The sequence below is a fragment of the Pristiophorus japonicus genome, chromosome 4 (genome assembly GCF_044704955.1).
Source record: "Pristiophorus japonicus isolate sPriJap1 chromosome 4, sPriJap1.hap1, whole genome shotgun sequence".
Taxonomy (NCBI): Eukaryota; Metazoa; Chordata; class Chondrichthyes; family Pristiophoridae; genus Pristiophorus; species Pristiophorus japonicus.
In genome coordinates this window covers 270,813,662-270,835,626 of record NC_091980.1, presented here as the reverse complement: position 1 = coordinate 270,835,626, position 21,965 = coordinate 270,813,662, and the positions used below count along the sequence as shown (strand labels likewise).

At 43.7% G+C, this 21,965-nt stretch overlaps 1 protein-coding gene across 1 annotated transcript in view; it reads right to left on the bottom strand.

Moving 5' to 3' along the window:
- The window catches only part of LOC139263412 (hypoxia-inducible factor 1-alpha-like), a 77,564-nt gene extending 56,671 nt beyond the window's left edge, over window positions 1–20,893 (bottom strand). Inside the window, exon 1 of the mRNA XM_070879472.1 lies at window positions 20,594–20,893. Coding sequence (XP_070735573.1) covers window positions 20,594–20,619 — 26 coding nt within the window. The 5' untranslated portion in view covers window positions 20,620–20,893. The remainder of the gene's footprint in view (window positions 1–20,593) is intronic.
- Between the last annotated feature and the right edge of the window lie 1,072 nt (window positions 20,894–21,965).

Below are 21,965 nucleotides of genomic sequence, written 5' to 3'. Positions count from 1 at the left end.
TTGGTCACCCTTCCCAATATCTCATCCTTTGACCCAGCAATCATCATTTCCCCTTCAGCCTACGTGAGGCACACTGGGATTTTTTTCTACATTAAAGGCATGATATAAATATAAATTGATGTTCCACCTTCAAGCAAATTAACCCATAGATAACTAAATAAAACTTAGCAATATTTGTATCTAATTAGACTAGGGATATGAATGTGAGATTCCTTAATGACTGTGACTGGATTAAAGAGACCATCACCAAGCCAATGTCATTCAACATCTGTGAATATGTCGACACTGGAGCATAGTAGAAGGTGGGACAAGGTTACCCTGACCTGCTGAAAGCACCAAATCTGGATAATCCACCAGACTGAATGGGCTTTAAAAAAAAACTATATTTCAAAGATATAATTTCATTGAAAAAAAAAATCACTTCTCCATGATTTGCAGAGAATCTCGTGTATTTACTGCTTTATAGATTATGCTTGTGAATGTTCAATGTTATAATACATCAATGGAAATTTTTGAGAGCAATGGATGTGCATACAAAATGGACAGTTTTGGCAAATTAGTTAAAGAGACGTGACCTGGTGTTACAGAAAAGGAGGTGATAGCTCCAGTGATGCTTAAACACAGGAATCAACTAAAAGAGAAACAAATGAAACAAAGGCAACTAAACATTTGGAACAAATTTACATTTATGTAACACCGTATGTCCTTGGGCGCCCCCAAAGCACTTTACAGCCCATGGATTACTTATGAAATGCTGTTACTTTTATTACATAAGCAATCATGGCAGGTAATATGCACATAACAAGATATTGTAAACAGGAAATAAATGATCAGATAATGTGTTTTTGTTGGTATTGGTTGAAGAGCTTAAAACTATACTTTTCTTGCCTGAAGAGTAAAAAAAAAACACAGGGCCCAGCTCTGGAAATCAACTGAAAGAAAGACTGGAGCTTAAAGAATCTTTGCATAACTAGGGAAAAAAAGAATGGAGCTATTGCACAGGTCTTAGGCCTTTACAGTGTTTAATCAATACATAAGATTGGTCAAGTTCCTACAGTGTGGAGGGATGTCTGCATGAAGAATGCTTCTTTCAAATCCAGTACTATTTAATAAAAATTGAGAGCACACCAGAAAGGAGAATATTTGAATGTGGTAATTTTCAGAATGTACTACAGTGAAATAATTTTCCCAGAAACTAACCTCAAACTAACCTCCTACTTCCTTTCCTGTCCCACAAATCGACAGGAAACCCACATTGATGTCAATGCTTATGTCAGAAGTTACACAACCATGTCAAGTTGATCTCAAATATTTTTTGAACCTGCTCTTGTTCAATCTAAATGAGCAACTTGAAACAATAGGAAAACTAAATCAAATATGTTTAAAATATAGAACCTCAAAGTTACTAAGCTTCAAAATGTACCTCAAAGTTTACTAAAATCAACTATACCAATTGATTTTGTGCATATGGCTTGCTGATGCTATGACCGGAAATGTTTAAAAAAACATTATATAACTAACTATACATTATAACACGATTGCTGATGTCAGGGCCACTATCGATAGCAGCACTATAGTATTCCAGGAAAATGACAAACCACAGCAAAAGATGGCTGCCTAGAAGTAGCACTGCTAGTGGCTGCTTCCAATCTTCCCAACCTATTGTGTACATGTAGCTGCTTCTCTGTTGCCACTGGTACAGAGGAGTTCATACTACAGTATCAGAACCATTCATAGATTACAGATTGGCTTCTCTGAACCCGTTTTGTAACGTGAAGGTTTTGCAAGTTACGAAAGCTTCAACAGTACCTGCCCTGATGTTAAAATCTAGAAGTGCATGCAAAAGAAATGTGAAGCACCAACCAGCACCCAAACAAAATCAGATCAAAATACTACTCAGCTCAATATTTTCTGTAGACTTATTCAGTGCAAAGTGTACACATAAATACATATAGTTTATAAATGTCCCCACCCCTGAATTTTATCTCTTGTAAAGGAACAGATTTAGTTATCAGACAGTGGCATCCTCCGGCATCTCATCCAAGTGATCATTTTTCCACAAGAAAGGTAACTGCATATCAAGAGTTATACTGTTTAAAGGACCATGAACTAAAATTAAGGCATTAGAAAAACCCTACAAATAGTATCTCTGAAATTTTACCTTCAGAATTATCCTTTGTCAGCAACATTATAAATGACAGAATAGGCAGTTATGTGACACGGCACAAAATTTTTGTTGTCTTTTTTCAGCACAAAATTCAAAATGTGAGCGGATCCAAAACAGAAACAGCAGCTGTCCAATGTTAACTTGATCAGAAGGCAAAAGTATTCTTTGAAAAATATTTACACAATGTTCAGAACTTGGCTTAATCATTTTAATTATGACAACTTCTTCATTTAAATCCAATTCTGTTTGTGCACCTATATATAGTTTGTAAATGGCTCACTTTCGATTCTAACCTGCCACCCGCGCCAATTCTGGCCATTTAGGCAAGTTTGGCTAGCTGAAAGTTACTCCAGTTCTTCTTAGGCCAGCGTATGTGGCCTCTGCAGAAAAATTTTCTGGAGAGTTAAGGAAATCTGCGCAGGTAAGGGCAGCAGATGCCTGGACAGCAGCAGCGGGAGAGGTAAGAGAGTGGGGTAGAGAGGCCTTTCGGCCTGGGATAGGGGCGGGGAAGCAGACTGGGAGGCGACTCGGCCTGGGATAAGGGCAGGGGAGCGAACCGGGAGGCCACTCAACCTGGGATAGGGGTAGGGGAGTGGACCGGGAGGCCACTCAACCTGGGCACGGACTGGGAGGCCATTCGTCCAGGGCTTGGGGCGGGGGAGTGGGATCGGGAGGAGCAGACTGGCAAGGCACTCGTGGCTAGGGGCGGGAGCAGACCGACGAGGCACTCCGGGCTAGGGGCGGGCGGGAGCAGACCGACAAGGCACTCATGGCTAGGGGCGGGCGGGAGCAGACCGGCAAGCCACTCGGGGCTAGGGGCGGGACCGGCAAGCCACTCGGGGCTAGGGGTGGGCGGGAGCGGACCGGGAGGCCCTTTCAGCCTGGGATGGGGCGGGGACCGGCACCGGGAGGTGGGGGGACACTTTAATTGGAGGCAAGTTGCTGCAATGTATTTTAATGTGTTCTTAAGTTGCTGCAATGTATTTTAACGTGTTGCGAGCTGGCTGTACGTTCACTTTGCAGCCTCAGCCCACGTTGTGTCGTTGTTTACCATGGCAACCTGATCTTTTTGGTGCAGACCAAGGCTCCACCCCTAAAACTAAAGGACAGCTTAGGCTGCGCCAAAAAGAAGAAATCAAACGGGGACACTTAGAACATTTTTTTTGGCGTACTTCGGCCCCAAAAAATATGTGTAACTCCAAGTACGCCAAAAAAAATGCTTTGGGGAAAATTGAGCCCATAGAAAGGAAGACACTGGTACAAAGCTTAAGTACACAGGATGTCCACAAGGCAACCCAAACATTTCCATGGGTCATGATCCATAACAGTAAGATTCCACCATTGTGCTTGATAACTGAAAGAGGTGTCACCTGAAAGGTATCTAATGTATATTTAGTGCAAGTCCAATCATTTAGTCAGTTAAAGCATAAACACTACCCCACCCCTCACCCATCCTCATAATAAATTGGACAACTCCCAAATACCTTTCACAACCCTGATGAGATATTTCAAGCTTGGCCTTCAAAACAGATGTTATCAAACAGGATAAAACAGCTAGGGAGCTTTGAAAGATTCAGAATGAGATCTGGAAATAAATAATCATTCCAACAGGATAGATGGACTGCTAAAGAACAGCACTCTTTAGCTGGAAAAGTACATGCCAAACTAGCATTCATTGCTCTTCCCATCACAAGATTGCAGAACGGATTTGACCTGTGTTAAAGGTGTCTGCAGGACATAGGCCTATAAAATTCCAATGTTGTGGGAATAATAAAAGATCATTAGAGATGCATACCAAAGATAAGTGCTGATAAACCAGACTAGTTTAGCTTCGGATCACACAACCAACAATGATGCACAAGGCATGGTTTTCACAGAGGAAAAAAATTAACAAAGCAGAAATCTCTCCCAAAAACTTAAGTAAAAGAATCACAGAAACCCATTTAATAAAACCAGTAAATCAGACCCCAAAGAATGTCCGGGAAATTATTACTTCTGGAACTACATATGCTTGATAAAGGAGTTACCCAAGAGATAATACAAAACAGCCCATCATAAGTGTGCTCCATATGGTCAAGATCCCCAGGCTCGTAATGGAATTTAGTCATTTTGGTTCTGATCATATTTTTATATCGCCATTGCTTTGTATAATATCAGTAGCATAACCTTTATTTTGTTATATAATTCAAGACTTTTGCAAGCATGTAAATGTTTTTTTAATTCATTCACAGAATGTGGGCATCACTAGCAAGGCCATCATTTATTGCCGATCCCCAATTGCCCTTGAGAAGGTGGTGAGCTGCCTTTTGAACTGCTGCAGTCGTTATGGTGAAGGTACTCCCACAGTACTGTTACCTAAGGAGTTACCATTTGTTGACCCAGTGACAATGAAGGAACGTCGATATTTCCATGTCAGGATGGTGTGTGACTGGCAGTTCCTGCTGCTCTTGTGGTAGAGGTTGCGGATTTGGGAGGTGCTTTGAAGAAACCTTGGCAGGTTGCTGCAGTGCATCTTATATGTAGATGGTACGCACCGCACCTGTGGTGGAGGGAGTGAATGTTTAAAGTGGTGGATTGGGTACCAATCAAGCGGGCTGCTTTTTCCTGGATGGTGTCGAGCTATAGTGTTGTTGGAGCTGCACTCATCCAAGCAAGTGAAGAGTATTCCATCACACTCCTGACTTGTGCCTTATGTGGAGTCAGATGGTGAGTCACTTACCGCAAAATACCCAACCTCTGGCCTACTCTTGTAGCCACAGTATTTATGTGGCTGTCCAGTTAAGTTTCTGGTCAATGGTGACCCCCAGAATGTTGATGGTGAGGGATTAGATGATGGTAACAGTGCAAATGTTACTTGTCACTTATCAGCCAAAGTCTGAATTTTGTCCAGGTCTTGCTACATGCAGGCATGTACTGTTTTCTTATCTGAGGGGTTGCGAATGGAACAGAACACTACAACAAACATCCCCACTTCTGATCTTATGATGAATCAGCTAAAGATGGGTAGACCTAGGATACTGCCCTGAGGAACTCCTGCAACGATGTCCTGGGGCTGAGATGACTGGCCTTCAACAACCAACTTCCTTTGTGCAAGATAGGACTCCAACTAGTGGAGAGTCCATGTCCCCCCCACCCCCTGCAATTCCCAATTACTTCAATTTTACTAGGGCTCCTTGATGCCACACTCGATCAAATTCTGCCTTTATGACAAGGGCAGTCTCTCTCACCTCACCTCTGGAATTCAGCTCTTTTGTCCATGTTCGGACCAAAGCTGTAATGAGGTCTGGAGCCGAGTAGTCCTTGCAGAACCAAACTAAGCACTAGTGAGCAGGTTATTGGTAACTAAGTGCTGCCTGATAGCACTGTCGACAACCCCTTCCATCACTTTGTTGATGATTGAGTAGACTGATGGGCAGTAATTGGCTGGACCGGATTTGTCCTACTGTTTATAGACAGGACATACCTGAGCAATTTTCCACTTTGTCTATTGGGGTAAAAGGAAGACCTTTCTTCCTCGAGGTGGACTCCCTGATTATAAGGAGTCGACACCTACCCTCTGTACAGCGACCACAGATTCACTCAGACGAAAACTTCGGTTCACCGGTTTTATTATTCGGTTCACTGGTTCTTTCCCACCTGTCCATCTCTCATCACATGTCAATCATGTTGTTCAGTGATGTGAACTTTGCCTTAGTCAGTGTGAAGTAACTCTGTTCCAAAATACTGGCTTCCTTATCTCTTCGAGAGAACTAGTCTAATACAGTTTTTCATGAGGGTCAGATACTGTTTACAGTCTATGTTCCAGACTGTTGCCCTTGGTGGATTTGCTTATTCCGAATGTAAATCTATACTAAGGTTCACACAACGGATGGTTCATTACCCATCAGGCTTCACTATTCCCTTCTTACTAGCCCAATGTAAGCGAGTGTATAAGCGTGCTTTACATACATAAGCGGGTTATACATAACTGGTCAATGTTACAATCCATACCGTAAGACAGAAGAGCTCCTGATTCCTCAGAATCTCCCAATACTGATAAGCTCTCTTAATCTGGACCATTTTACGTATCAGATCAATTCACAACCTTCAGTATCTCCATTTGTGACCATCAGTCTGTCTCCACTCTAGTGACTGTTTTTTATCCCCTTACAATACCAGTTTTGTAGTTGTGCTGGAATAGCTTGGCTAGAGGCATGGCTAGTTCTGGAGCACAAATCTTCAGCACTACAACCAGGATGTTGTCTGGGCCCATAGCCTTTGCTGTATCCAGTGTGCTCAACCGTTTCATGACGTCAAATTGGCTGAAGTCTGGCTTCTGTGATGTTGGGGGGACCTCAGGAGGAGGGCAAGATGGATCATCCACTCGACACTGCTGGCTGAAGATGGTTGCAAACGGTTCAGCCTTGTCTATTACATTCACGTACTAGGCTCCGCCATCATTGAGGATGAGGATATTCATGGAGCCTCCTCCTCCTGTTAGTTGTTTAATTGTCACCACCATTCATGACTGGATGTGGCACGACTGCAGAGCTTTAATCTGACCCGTTGGTTGCGGGATCACTTAGCTGTCTGTAGCATGCTGCTTCTGCGGTTTAGCACGCGTGTAGTCCTAATCTATCTCCCCTGTCTGGTGTGTGGCACTGGGAGTAACCCAGAGATTATTAATTCATTTGCATGGGAAAATATACACAAATTAACAGGGGTTACAGTGATGTTGGATTAAAGTTGTCACACTCACAGGCCCATGAAATTATTACACTTGGTAAAAGCAGGGTCAATCTGCTTGTACCGGTGTAAGAGTTTAAAAAAATATATATAAAATTTTATAAATCATTTATACATTAAAAACCCTGACCAACAAGGCAAGTTCATTTTTAGCTCCGTTAAAACTTATATTTCAAAATAATTTTGTTTTCAATATTTAATCAATTTTAAATATGTAACTTGTTTTTATTTGAAGTGTAGATGTATTTTTTGGCGTATTCCCATTCATACTTATAGGCTTTCCGTACATACGGAATCCCCATAAGCATGAGTGGGAATTCCCTTCTTTCATTGGTTGGGCTGGCCCATGTGATCCCAGGGGTGCTTGCGAACTGCGTGCGTCCCTGGGATACGTAGGCCTCTACGCACGGTATACCTGGAGGGGGCCAGGACCACGAGTCTCCGTACCTCCAGGTACGCAGGCATTTAATTTGTGGATTGACTGCATTTCCCCACAGGTAGCCTCCGACCGCAAATTCAGGGCCATTATAAAAAGATACAGATATTAGCGAATGCAAAAAAGAACTGAGAGGTTAAAATTGAAGAGGCTGGGCTCTTTTCTCTAGGAACGATATGGCTGAGGGAGGATAGGGTAGACGAAGAGAAGATGTTTCCACTTGTGGGGAAGTCCAAAACTAAGGGCCATAAATATAAGACAGTCACTGATAAATCCAATAGAGAATTCAGGAGAAACTTGTTTACCGAGAGAGTGGTGAGAATATGGAACTCACTACCATAGGGAGTGTTTGAGGTGAATAGCATAGATGCATTTGAGGGGAAACTAGATAAACACAAGAGGGAAAAAGGACTAGAAGGATATGTTGATAGGGTGAGATGAAGAGAGGTAGGAGGAGGCTCGTGTGAAGCATAAACACCGCCATGGACCAGTTCGGCCAAATGGCCTGTTTCCGTGTTGTAAATTTTGTGCAAAGTTTATATTACATATGTACTTAAAAAAAAAAATTATGTTCTAAATTGAGGGACACTATTTGCACTACTGAACATGAAACAATTTCCCCAAAGATGTATCATATTGTAAAAACAATCCTCCAATGACATTTCAATGTTACTAAATCTAACTGTTAAGTGACAGGATTTTGGTTATGCTAATGTCTGTTGTATATATTTCCAGATACCCACACTAAAATAAGCACATTTATAAGACAACTTACGGCATACTTAAAAGCAGCTGGAGCAGTGGCATCTAATATGGTTGCTCAAACCATTAAATGAAGGGACCTGCTACTCCTACCTGTATGACTACAGTATATTGTGGTTGACTTTTAATGTCCCCTGCAACTATGGATTGGTAATAATCACTGCCTTACCAGTGCCACCCATATTCCAAGAACAAATATAAAAATGAGTTTAATCTAATGTAGGCTAGCTCCAAGCTGTTACAATTTCAGCTAAAATATCAATGTGCCAATCTGAAAGATCCAGTAAGGAAGAGCCAATGGAAAGATTTTTGTTTCACTGACACTTTTTCCATTAGCAGAAAAAATGTCACTGCAAGCCACTGTGCAAACCAACATTATACAACCAATCATTGGCAAAATTATTTGTAATTTTGTGGCAGTTCTAACTGCACCAACCATATAGATGACATGCACTTTACCTGATTAATCTGAAAGTACCATAAGCCATAAGTAATTATGCAATTACTCGTTGGAGTTCAGAAGGATGAGGGGTGATCTTATAGAAACATTTAAAATAATGAAAGGGATAGACAAGATAGAGGCAGAGAGGTTGTTTCCACTGGTCGGGGAGACTAGAACTAGGGGGCACAGCCTCAAAATACGGGGGAGCCAATTTAAAACCGAGTCGAGAAGGAATTTCTTCTCCCAGAGGGTTGTGAATCTGTGGCATTCTCTGCCCAAGGAAGCAGTTGAGGCTAGCTCATTGAATGTATTCAAATCGCAGATAGATAGATTTTTCACCAATAAGGGAATTAAGGGTTATGAGGAGCGGGCGGGTAAGTGGAGCTGAGTCCATGGCCAGATCAGCCATGATCTTTTTGAATGGCGGAGCAGGCTCGAGGGGCTAGATGGCCTACTCCTGTTCCTAATTCTCATGTTCTTATGTTCAATAAAGAATGAAGCATGGAACAAGTTATGACCATTCAGCTCAATGCCCAAGATGTCTACAAATCATGTACAATTTGCTCTATTAGTTTCTCCTTGGCCCTAAAGGCAAATCAAAAAGAATGCAAACTACCTCTCCAACCATAAATTGTGTGTGTCAGCCTGGCAGCGAACGTGTACAACAGTTATTTCCATGTACTTAGTCTGCTAACTTTTAATACATTCCGAACCAGATTCTTTTTAAAATGTACATGGCAAAAGAAAAAAAAAATGTGAAGCAACAAATCAAAACAACTTAATTTTAAGTATGATACCACATTTAATCTGAATATCACTGGGATGTCCCTTTGGTATAGAGAGAGAAAAAAGACATTGGAAAACTAATGTCATCACAATTCAATAGGTTCTTATTCATAACCACAAAATGTGTGTTCACCCACATCTTGGGCCCAAGTTTCGGCCTCAGTTGTTCCTGATTTTTTGGAGCAACGGGTGTAGAACGGAGTATCTTAGAAATTCAAATTCTCGGCATTTAGTTTGCTCCAGTTCTAGTCAGTTAGAACAGTTTCACTTTGGAACAGAATTTTTTTTCCCCAAAAGGGGGCGTGTCCGGCCACTTACGCCTGTTTTCAAAGTTTCAGCAGTGAAAACTTACTCCAAACTAACTTAGAATGGAGCAAGAAGATTTTTGTACAATCGAAAAAACCTTGTCTACACTTTAGAAAATCAGGCGTAGGTTACAAATCAGGCGTAGGGAATGGGGGAGGGGTGGGGGGTTAAAAGGGAAGTTTACAAACATTAAACACTTCAGTTTTACAAATAAAGAGCGATCATCAATAATAAATGATAAAAACATCAATAAATCAACCAATAAATCAATCAAAAAAAATTAATAAGAAATAATTTTTTTTTTAAATCAATAAATAAAACATTTTCTACTCACCGACTGCAGCACCGGGAGCCCTCCAACAGCGTGCTGGGATGCCCCCCCCCCCCCCAGTGTGTCTCTGTCAGTGTCTCTATCTCTCTGTCTGTCAGTGTCTGTGTTTCTGAGGGGAAGGGGGGGAGGGGAAGGGGGGGAGGGGAAGGGGGGGAGGGGAAGGGGGGGAGGGGAAGGGGGGAGGGGAAGGGGGGAGGGGAAGGGGGGAGGGGAAGGGGGGAGGGGAAGGGGGGAGGGGAAGGGGGGAGGGGAAGGGGGGAGGGGAAGGGGGGAGGGGAAGGGGGGAGGGGAAGGGGGGAGGGGAAGGGGGGAGGGGAAGGGGGGAGGGGAAGGGGGGAGGGGAAGGGGGGAGGGGAAGGGGGGAGGGGAAGGGGGGAGGGGAAGGGGATGGGGATGGGGGGAGGCTGAACGGGCCGGGCCCAAGACCGGGCAGGGGCTGTCCCCAGCACCAGATTAACAGGGAGGTGGCGTTGGGTCGGGTCCGGGGGAGGTCGGGAGCGCGGGTTGGGTCTGGGGGGGGAAGGAGCGGGGGAGCGCGGGTCCGGGAGGGGCAGAGGGAGGTCGGGTCGGTGGCGGGGGGAGGGAGGTCAGGTCCGGTCCAGGTGGCGGGGGGTTGGGTCCGGTCCGGGGAGTGGGGGGCGGGAGTCGGGTCGGGGTCGGATCCGGTCCGGGGGAAGCAGGAGTCGAGTCGAGTCGGGAGGAAGCAGGAGCTGGTTGTGGGAGGCAGCCTTTTGCACGCAGCCCCAGTGAGGCCATTCGGCCAGGGCTAGGGGCTGCGTGCTTCAGGCCAGTCCCACACAGTTTTGGGCACCTGGAGCTACTGCACATGCGCGCCCACTGTAGCGCGCACGTGCAGAGGTCCCGGCACTGTTTTCAGCGCAGGGCCCTGGCTCCGCCCCCTACAGCTCGTGCTGCGCCCCGCCCGACTCGAGGACCAGCAGGGAGCTGGAGAATCTGTAAGTTTTTTTTTTAGGTGCACTTTGTGGCGCGAAAAACGGCGCGGCCCGAAACTTGGGCCCCTTATTTGGGGATTGGATCAGAATGCCACAAGAGCTTCATTAATGGGAGGGAAAACTAGTCGGAGGCTTCCTTTGGACGAATGTCTCGGACCCAAAACATTTTTGCGAAAATATCTGGTGGTCACCGAAACACCTTCAATTCCGGTCAGACGCCTTCATTCGATGTGCAGCGTACGGAACGATGACTTCCCCATACGTAGGAAAATACTGGAGTCACGTGGGCCTGGAGCACCAATCACTAGGTAGTATTCTCATTGATAAAAATGGGATCTCCGTTTGTGCGAGATACCATTACTATCAATGAGAAAACCTGCCTAAAACAAGAAACACAGCTTAATAAATTTTTAAAAACCACACATATTTAAAATTAATTGAAATTAAATGTAATTAAATGTTTCAAAATATATATTTTGGCAATTTTTTTTAAAGTGTTTTAATAAGATTAAAAATAAACTTACCTTAATGGACAGGGTTTTTCACAAATGATTAAATTAAATTTTTCTATGCTTTAAAACTCTTACGCTGGCAAAACTAAGCCTGCTTTTACCAGACGTAAAAGTTTGAAGGACATTCACCGAGTAAATAGCCCAATCTCTCCAGTGCGAATGTCCTTCTCCCAGGGATGCGCATCTCGCCCCAAAAACCGGCTTCTGTGAGGCCTCGCCGGGTCCATGCGCACTTCGTATGGACCCAGCGAGGCCGGAATTTTCGGCCCATTATATTCACTTAAAATTTTCATTGTAGATACACCTTCAGATATGGTGATCACTGGGCTACCAGTATCACATGGACATGTAAACTTAAGTTGGCTGCAATTTGAGGGATTGAATTTAGGATTGAATGCAACACTGTCAAACTGCAGTTAAAGAAGTGCATGCCTTTTGGACTTTGTTCGGCACCTTTTTAAATCTACCTGGTGTCAATGCAACCATTTAGACAGTGAGCATATGCCCATAACATGCGAGATGGGAATTACCCGCGTATTTGTGCCCAGAGACATGCGGAATCGGGGTGCAAATCAAATACGTGACTAAAAGATTGCAGAACTTGGGTGTAAGTAAGTTACACGCCCTAGTACAATACACTCACATCTCCCTGATCCCTTACGATCACCTATCAATCTCTGCCTGAATGTAACCAGGCCCCTCCCCTCCATAATTATGGTCCCACCCCCAAGTAATGGAGCCTTATACGCAAGTTTCCTGCAATTGTGCTTGCTCAAAGGCTCAAAATTATGATCAGCGTTTCAGACACAACTGGAAAGTAATTTTTCTGGTGATTCTGTAATTTTTTTGAGCTTTAAAAAAAAGTTATCCTCACTGAGACCTGCTCTGTATTTTGTTTCTTTGAAAGCATTTTTACATATCATTATAAGTCAAATTAAAAAGCTTCCCCAATTGCAGGTTCTTAAATATACTATGCTTAATGAATACTTTACAAGTGCATTTACAAATAGTGGTCCACAATTGTTAAGCGTAGCAAATTTAGTACTTGAAAGGATTTTAGATCCAGCTTCAGTAAAGCGACTTCTGGTCATCCTTCTCCTCTCTGCACTTCCTATTGTGGAGTCAGTCCTCGTCATGCTGCTTGGCTCCACTGTCAATAATAAGATAGAGAGTGGAAATGTGCAGGATTAGTTCCTCACATTGACTTCAATTAAATTGGTAGCTGTAACCCAACAGCACATTTGTAGGCCTATATTTTCATGGATTTACAGTGTTGACCTCCTGTCGGTTGGCTGGATTTCACCATGAGTGAAGCCAATGGAAAAGAAATGCTATCTATAGCTAGCCACATGCCAGTAATGTAAATGCATAGAGTGAGTAGCACCAGCCTTTGATCACCAGCCTCCCCACTTACACTTTCCTTCAACGATTATCTGTCCCACCTGTGACAGAGACTGTAATTCCCATATTGGACTGGAGAGTCACCTGAGAGCTCACTTTTAGACTGGAAGCAAGTCTTCCTCGATATAGAGGGACTGCCTATGAGTGTCTAGATTTTAGCCAGTCAATGGCAAGGGACAGACGATTTCAGCGCTTGAGTTTCAGGCTCAGCTGTGATCAAATAGGCTACTATCACTTAATTTATCATTTGGGTACCTTGCGGATAGCTGGCATGCATGGAAACATAATTCAGTGAGTAGTCAGCATCTTTAGGATGAGAGAAAATTGATTAGATAAAAAGTTACTGTTTTTATCCTGCTATAGCCATCAAGTTGCACATGGGAGGGGGTGGGGCAGGAAGACAGACAAAGTTGATACAGGTAAAAGAATTTCGGTGAGGTAAAATTGAGAATCTTGCACTTTTTATTTTGGTTGACTTTCACCTAGGCTGGCTATCTGCGTTGATCTAGCTGGTCTCGTAGACGTAGAAGCTGAACTACTACAATTAATATAGCAGCTCTAAAAACAAGGACAGTTAGGCTTTCCCTCATGATCTCTGTGTCTCCCCCAATCCCCAACTCCTCTCTTAATCCCTGCTTGAAAGGAATGAAGAACAGGCGTGCAAAGCTGTACACAGACCAGCAGCCTGTTGACAATCACTATCTGGGCCGACAAGGAATCACTGCTTTTACAAGGCAACAAAGGGCTTCTGGCGCCGGACCCCTGCCAAGACTTCACATCTTCAGGTGACGAGGAGAGAAAAAATAACTGGATGTTCAAACAACATCCATTTAATCGCTCCTGCCTCCCACCCCATCACAGACCTTCCCTTTTGTTCTTTCTTCTCCCCCACCCCCACCTCCTCCGCACCTGCTTAAAATCTGTTACATCACTAACTTTTCCAGTTCTCTCCACAGAAGCTGCTGGTCTGAGTGTTTCTAGCATTTTCTGTTTTTGTTTCCATTTATATAGCGCCTTTAACATAGTAAAACATCCCAAGGCACTTCACTTCTCAAACAATATTTGACAATCAACCACAAATACATGTTAGGACAGGTGACCAAAAACCTTGGTCAAAGAGTTAGGTTTTAAGGAGCGTCTTAAAAGGAGAGAGGCAGAGGTTGTGGGGGGTAATTCCCGAGCTTTGGATATAGGCAGCCAAAGGCATGGCCACCAATGAACAACTACTTGTATTTATATAGCACCTTTAATGTAGAAATACATCCCAAGGCACTTCACAGATGTATAATCAGAGAAATGGATGCTGAGCCAAAGGAGGAAATATCAGGTAGGGTGACCAAAACCTTGATCAAATGGGTGGGCTTTAAGGAGGGAGCGGGAGATGAAGCAGCAGAACTCTTTAAATCTGTATCAGCCTACTCTGAACATAATATTCCTCCTCGTCTCTCAAAATATCTTCCTGCCCATTAAATTTCTTGGTTCTGACAAATTAGATGATCTCTGCTGGGACAGGCTTATGCAAGGGCCATAATTAGCCATAGCACTGCTAAGGAAGGGGGACAAATTCATCCAGACTAGGAGGTGGAGCAAAAGAAAGTGAAGAGTTGGTCCTGGGTACAATTCCGGTCTGTGCTGGCTTACCTGATCTCAGCCAGGGCAACAACTGGGGTACAACAATTAGCCTTGGTGCCTCTGGACAAGGGAGGGAAGAATTCCGCCAAGGTTCTGACTACTATCCAGTGATTCTTGCTCAAAACTGATGCATGGATATCAGGCGAGGAATAGATCACAAATGAGTAGCTTGCAGACACAGTGGCCATGTACGCAAGAAGAATAGCTATTTTACTAGAAGACTGCTGGCATTCACTGCACCATACTCTAGCACTAATCAATTTCTTCCAGCACAGGACTGGAAATAAAACATACATTAATCTTCATTTCTAACTACCCAAACACACAATCAATACTTAGTACAGCATGTAATAAATACACATGAAAATGCATGGATGCATTCCAGTGACATTAATCATATAGATCCATATGGAGCGCACCCATCATATAGTACTGGAGTGAGATGGATGAGTAGATTTATGATTATCCTGAAACCAGAATTACACTTAAAACAATGTTCACATGAATAGGTGCCTTTAGGCTCCACGGAGAAGCCCGAATATCAATTCTAAAAGAAATAATTCAAAAATAACCACCTCAACCGGTAAATGTTAAGATTTGGATCATAAACTAACACTGTTTTCCTCGCTAGACCATACACCGGCTACTGCTGATGAAATGATCCGACCATGCTAATGTGAGCCACACTGGAACTAAACAGTAGAAAAAGCAGTCCCTCAGATTTATAGCCTCTCAAATTTTATGTCCGAGCTCAGCATCTCCTGCCAGTCGTTTATATTTGAAGGATCTTAAGCTGCCAATATCATTTTAATGAATCAAATTCCTTCAAATTTCTGATTTAACTCGCATGTACTGAGAAAAGACTAGTTTTCACCAGAAGCCCCATCTAAAAAGCTGATATTTAGGCATTTCCATACACAATAGTTTATGCTTCCACTGATCTAACAAGAATTTCCCTCTCCCAATACAAGATCACAAACAATCTGCACACAGTGGAACCTAGATTGTGTGAAACATTTGGTGGAAAATAAGTCACAGTAGGAGTCATTGGCTTTTTTTGATTTAATAGCATGGTCTTGACAGTTTACAGATCTTCCATGCACACATCTCCAACTACTGGAACTGTAAGACCCAAGAGAGGTCAAAAAGGCTATCCCAATTTCAACCCACCTCCAGCTATAGAGTTGAGCACCAAAAGCAGCAAACACTCATCTCCTGTAATCTTCATAGTGCTCAGAACTGACAACATTAATAATGAACATTCTAATACATTCTCAGCATCCACCTCTATAGCCAGAGATCCAAGGCTAGCATCAGTGAAGCATATTTTTCTGAGTCTCTGCAGCCTGTGGCAGGTCAAGCGGCTGGAGTCTCAGGCTCGTGCAGTGCAACTATGCCCCACATATCAGCCACCAATATACAATCATTTGGGTGTTCTTGATTAATCACTAATTCCTGTTACCTGCCAGAGACTCTCCTGCATTATGGTGGATAATTGAGGTTCCACTATCATATAGATACAAAATCCAAGCATGACAAAAACTATACCCAATTAAAAAATATCATGCTACTGGAAATGCAAGTCACTCTGCAAACAGAATAAAAGAACATTTAAGATACCAAGTACCTACATACTACTGGTTATACAGTATAAGTAGTAACTAGAACATGTTCGGAGGTCCAGTGATTTAGGTCAAGGGCATCTAAGCTTTAGGTCTTCATAGGCCGATATAGTGTGCACCAGAGCTCATGGGTCCATGAATAAATTTAAATCAACGTTCCCATTAGTTTGTAATGATTTCTAAAAAGCTGCTGATACTAACAAATCTTAGCTATAAAAATAATTATCTGTATGTTAAATAACCACTGCACATTTTGGTAGAATGCTAACATTTTTATACCATTAATAGCCCTTTTCAAAACTCAGGCTCAAGACTGAAACAGGACAAAACCACAAACAACAAAACCACACACAGCGTTGAATTGTTTGGGCTTTATAATAGCCGAGCTGAATATTTGGGGATTTTTATTTGGGGGGGGGGGTTGCAATATTGATTAAAGAAACAATTACAGCTGTGTGGAGGGATTATACGTTAGAAGGTTAAATCAAATCAGGCCATATGGGTTGAACTGAAGAACAAAAAGGGACTATAGACGCCCAGTCAGAGGGAGCTAGAAGAGAAAATATGTAGGCACATTTCTGAGAAGTGTAAAAACAATAGGGCACTAATAATAGGAGATTTCAACTTCCCTAATATTAACTCGGATTGCATTAGTGTGAAAGGTATGGAGGGAGCAGAATTTTTAAAATGCATTCAGGAGAACTTTTTTAGCCAGTACATAGCAAGCCCAACAAGAGAGGGGTCAGTTCTGGACTTAGTTTTAGGGAAGTAAGCTGGGCAGATGGAAGGAGTATTAGTAGGAGAGCATTTTGGTGCTAGTAGTCAGAATTCAGTTAGACTTAGGGTAGTTTATGGAAAAGGACAAATATAGATCAGGAATAAAAATTCTCTATTGGAGAAAAGACAATTTTACGAAGCTGAGATGTGATTTAGCCAAAGTGGACTGGTAATAGCTACTTGAGGGTAAATCAGTGGCAGAGCAGTGGGAGGTCTTCAAGGAGATAATGAGGATTCAGAGAAAGTATGTTTCCTTAAAGAAAAAGGATGCAACTAACAAATCTATAGCCCCCTGGATGTCAAGGGACATGCGGGGTAGAATAAAGAAAAAAGGGAAGCTTATGATAGATACCGAGGGTTCAAAACTGCAGAAATCCTAGGGGAGTATAGAAAGTGTAGGGGTGAAATTAAAAAGGAAATTAGGAAAACAAAGAGCATAAAAAAATGTTGGCAAGTAAAATCAAGGAAAACCCAAAGATGTTTTATAAATACATTAAGAGCAAGAGGCTAACTAATGAAAGCGTAGGGCCTATTAGAGACCATTAGTGGAGACGGAAGACGGGGGTATGGTTCTTAATGAATACTTTGCGTCTGTTTTGACAATACAGGAATACGGACATTGCAGGAGTATGAAATATTAGATGAAATATACATAGTAAGAGAGTAAGTATTAAGGGGTTTTGCATCTTTGAAAGTGAATAAATCCCCAGGATAAAATGTAACCTAGGCTGTTAAAAGAAGCAAAAAAGAGGAAATAGGAGAGGCTCTGACCATCATTTTCCAGTCCTCCTGGCTACAGGTGTGGTGCCAGAGAACTGCCAACATTGTACCGTTGTTTAAAAAGGGAGAAAGGGATAGGCCGAGTAATTAAAGGCCAGTCAACCGAACCTCGGTGGTGGAAAAATTATTGGAAAATTCTGAGGGACAGGATGAATCTTCAGTTAGAAAGACACAGATTAATCAGCATGCATTTGTTATGGGAAGGTCATGCCTGACTAACTTGATTGAATTTTTTGAGGTGGTAACAAGGAGTCGATGAGGGTAGTGCGTTGGATAGTCTATAAAGATTTTAGCAAGGCTTTTGATAAGGTCCCACATGGCGGACTGGTCACGAAAGTAAAAGCCCATGGGATCCAAGGCAAAGTGGCGAATTGGATCCAAAATTGGCTTAGAGGCAGGAAGCAAAGAGTAATGGTCAATGCGTGTTTTTGTGACTGGAAGGCTGTTTCCAGTGGGGTTCCGCAGGGCTCAGTGCTAGGTCCCTTGCTTTTTGTGGTATATATCAGTGATTTAGATCTGAATGTAGTGGGTATGATTAAGAAGTTTGCAGATACTAAAATTGAGCGCGTGGTTGATAATTAAGAAGAAAGCTGTAGACTGCTGGAAGAGATCAACGGACTAGTCAGGTGGGCGGAACTGTGGCAAATGGAATTCAATCCAAAGAAGTGCGAGATGATGCATTTGGGGAGGGCTAACAAGGCAAGGGAATACAGATTAAAATGGTAGGATACTGAGAAATGTAGAGGAACTGAGGGACCTTGGAGTGCACATCCACAGATCCCTGAAGGTGGCAGGACAGGGAGATAAGGTGGTTAAGAAGGCATAAGGGATACCTGCCTTTATTAGCCAAAGCATAAAATACAAGAGCAGGGAAGTTTATGCTTGAACTGTATAAAACAATAGTTAGGCCACAGCTAGAGTTCCGAGTGCAGTTCTGGCAGGAACGATGTGACTGCATTAGAGAAGGTACAGAGGCGATTTACGAGGATGTTGCCTGGACTACAGAATTTTAGCAATAAAAGGAAAGAGTGGATAGTCTGGGGTTGTTTTCTATGGAACAGGAGGCCGAGGGGAGACCTAATTAAGGTTTACGCTCAAAGCCTCCTTGATAAGGTGCAGCATACCCACTGACAGCTGGGAGTTCTTGGCCAAAGACTGCCCTAAGTGGAGGAAGAACATCCGGGAGGGCGCTGAGCAACTCGAGTCTTGTTGCTGCGAGCATGCAGAAAACAAGTGCAAGCAGCAGAAGGAGCGAGCAGTAAACCAGACTCCTCACCCACCCTTTCCTCAATAACTGTCTGTCCCACCTGTGACAGAGACTGTAATTCCCATATTGGACTGTTCGGTCACCTGAGAACTCATTTTTGGAGTGGAAGCAAGTCTTCCTCGAGCTTGAAGGACTGCCTATGATGTATAAAATTATGAAGGGCCTGGATAGAGTGGATATTAAGGACGTAGCTCCCTTAGCAGAGGGGTCAATAATCAGGGAGCATAGATTTAAAGTAATTGGTAGGAGGTTTAGAGGGGATTTGAGGAGAATGTTTTCACCTGGAGGGTGGTGGGGGGGGGGTCTGAAACTTATTGCCTGAAAGGGTGGTAGAGGCCAAAACTCTCATAGCATTTAAAAAGTACTTGGATATGAATTTGAAGTGCCGTAACTTACAGAGCTGGAAAATGGGATTAGGCTGGATAGCTCTTTGTCGGCCAGCACGGAACTGATGGGTTGTATGGCCTCCTTTTGTGCTGTAAAGTTCTATGATTTGGGAATTCAGCACTTGCCCATAGTTTAGGCACCCTAATGGGGTACTGAAGTTGCACGTTCAGCCATGAACTTATTGAATTGCGGTGCGGGCTCGAAGGGCCGAATTGCCTACACCTATTTTCCATGTTTCTGCTTCAAGGAAAATAAAACAGCTATCTTGTACTCATTTAGCAGTTATGTTGCATCACTCAGTGGAAATTATTAATCCTAGAGACTTGTGCAAAAACATTTTTATGTTTATACGTGTATAATCCAATGACAATACCTCCCTTTATCTCATTTGGTTACTTCATTTGGATGAATATATATATCCCGTGTAGGCAAGTACTGGACCTCCAACTTAACCACTCAAAAAATCTCGATCATCCGCGATGTGAATTGTGTCGCGATAGAAAGAGCTACAGCACAATAATCGTTTCCTTTTCTCCCCCTCCAAATGGTCTTGGATTATATTTACCATTCGACCAGTGTTCGTGAGTTTCAACAGGAACTTGTTACAATTAACCTATGCTACTTAATTCCACAATACAGTCAAGGTGACTTCACCAAAGCCAAGAGATTTATTTAAACCTCGGAAACTAATCTGGTGCACATTTCGATACACATTATTCCACACCGGCAGCACCGTAGAGAAACATCTCCAGCAAATACAATTATTCAAATACTCTGGCTTAGAAACAAACGATTCACATCGATCGCAAAAGGAACATAAAATTAGAATCACATTCAAATCTAAGTAGAGAAGCCCGGGTCTCTGGTTAATCTCTCCCAAACCTTCAGACCAAGTCGAAAGACCCCCCTGCTCCCCTCCATCCTCGTCCCCCGTTCGTCCAGGTAGAGCCTGACCCCCAAATAAAGCCACATCAACAAAGCCAGGGGGGGTTCCCCTGAAACAAAGCGGCCCAAGGTCACCTCAGTGGCCGGCCTCACACCAGGAGGCAGCACGGCGGCGCCCTCCCCTCCGGACCGAGCCCAGGCCACGCACTCCACTCCCAGGTTCAGCGGAGACTCGGCTCCACAAAATGGCGACCGCGGGACCCGAAGCTGAAGAGAATCGGAGCTGAAACAACCCCCGGCGGGCCGCGGGAAGTGAAGCGATGACCGGACTGTGGGGTGGGAGAGGAGGCATCAGCCCGGGCCCGCCGATCCACAATAAACCCCCCGCGCGGCAACATCAGCGGTGTAGCGGCCGCACTCACCACTTCTTCTCGCTGCCGTCCTGCATCGCCTTTATTGTCCTTCCCTGGTCTCGGAAATTCAGGCCGAAAGCACGGGGGCGCCGAATCTGGGTGCTGGAGACCGCGATCGCTCTCACTCTCCTGTTAAAATCTCGATTCCGCACAGCCTCCCGGCTGTCACATCGAACCTGCTTGCTCGGAAACACCGCAGAATGGCCGCCGCTAACTTGCGCCGCCACCAACTTTCTTTCGGCCGCTCCGCTCCGGTCGCTCGTTCACTCGCTCGCGCTCCTCCCAGCCCCACTTGCGTCACCGGCACGCAGGTGCTGACGCAATCACGTCGCAGCCATGCCCCCACCCCGCCCTCCAGCCGCGGGCTCCTCGTGCCGGAAGGACCAGTCTCAGCTCCCACCCATTCGGAAATGCCACGCTGTGCTGGAGCACTATTCTTCAGCAATAAAAAACACAACGCAGTCAACTCAAACAGTATTATGATGTGCGAGAGAAAAAAAATAATATTTTGTATTACTTCAAGGCTCACAGTTAACTTCTGGCTGATTTCAATAGGTTACCATGTTCTCTATTGCCTTGCAACTATTTTAATTAAACTATAAATCAAAAACCGACAAATTAAACAAATTAAACTTTTAACATTAAATGGATCAAATTAAAATTTGGTTGCCGGGGGTGATGATGCATTCCAGTCCGTCCGTTGCCCACCTCTCGCGGAAGGCCGCGAGCGTACCGGTGGACACCACGTGCTCCATCTCCAGGGCCACCCTGGCTCGAACATAACCGCGAAAGAGAAGCACGCAGTCAGGCCGAACTCTATTGCATTACAACGCAAATCTCATTAAATATCTGAAATAAAAGCAGAACATGCTGGAAGTGCTGGGTGGGACAGGCAGCATCTACATAAGAGCATAAGAACATAAGATATAGGAACAGGAGTAGGCCATCCGGCCCCTCGAGCCATTCAATAAGATCATGGCTGATCTGATCATGGACTCAGCTCCACTTCCCCGCCCTCTCCCCATAACCCCTTATCCTCTTATCGTTTAAGAAACTGTCTATTTCTGTCTTAAATTTATTCAATGTCCCAGCATCCACAGATCTCTGAGGCAGTGAATTCGACAGATTTACAACCCTCTGGGAGAAGAAATGTCTCCTCATCTCTGTTTTAAATGGGCGGCGCCTTATTCTAAGATCGTGCCCTCTAGTTCTAGTCTTCCCCATCAGTGGAACCATCCTCTCTGCATCCACCTTGTTAAGCCCCCTCATAATGTTATACGTTTCGATAAGTTCATAGAATCATAGAAACATAGAAAATAGGTGCAGGAGGCGGCCATTCGGCCCTTCGAGCCTGTACCACCATTCAATAAGATCATGGCTG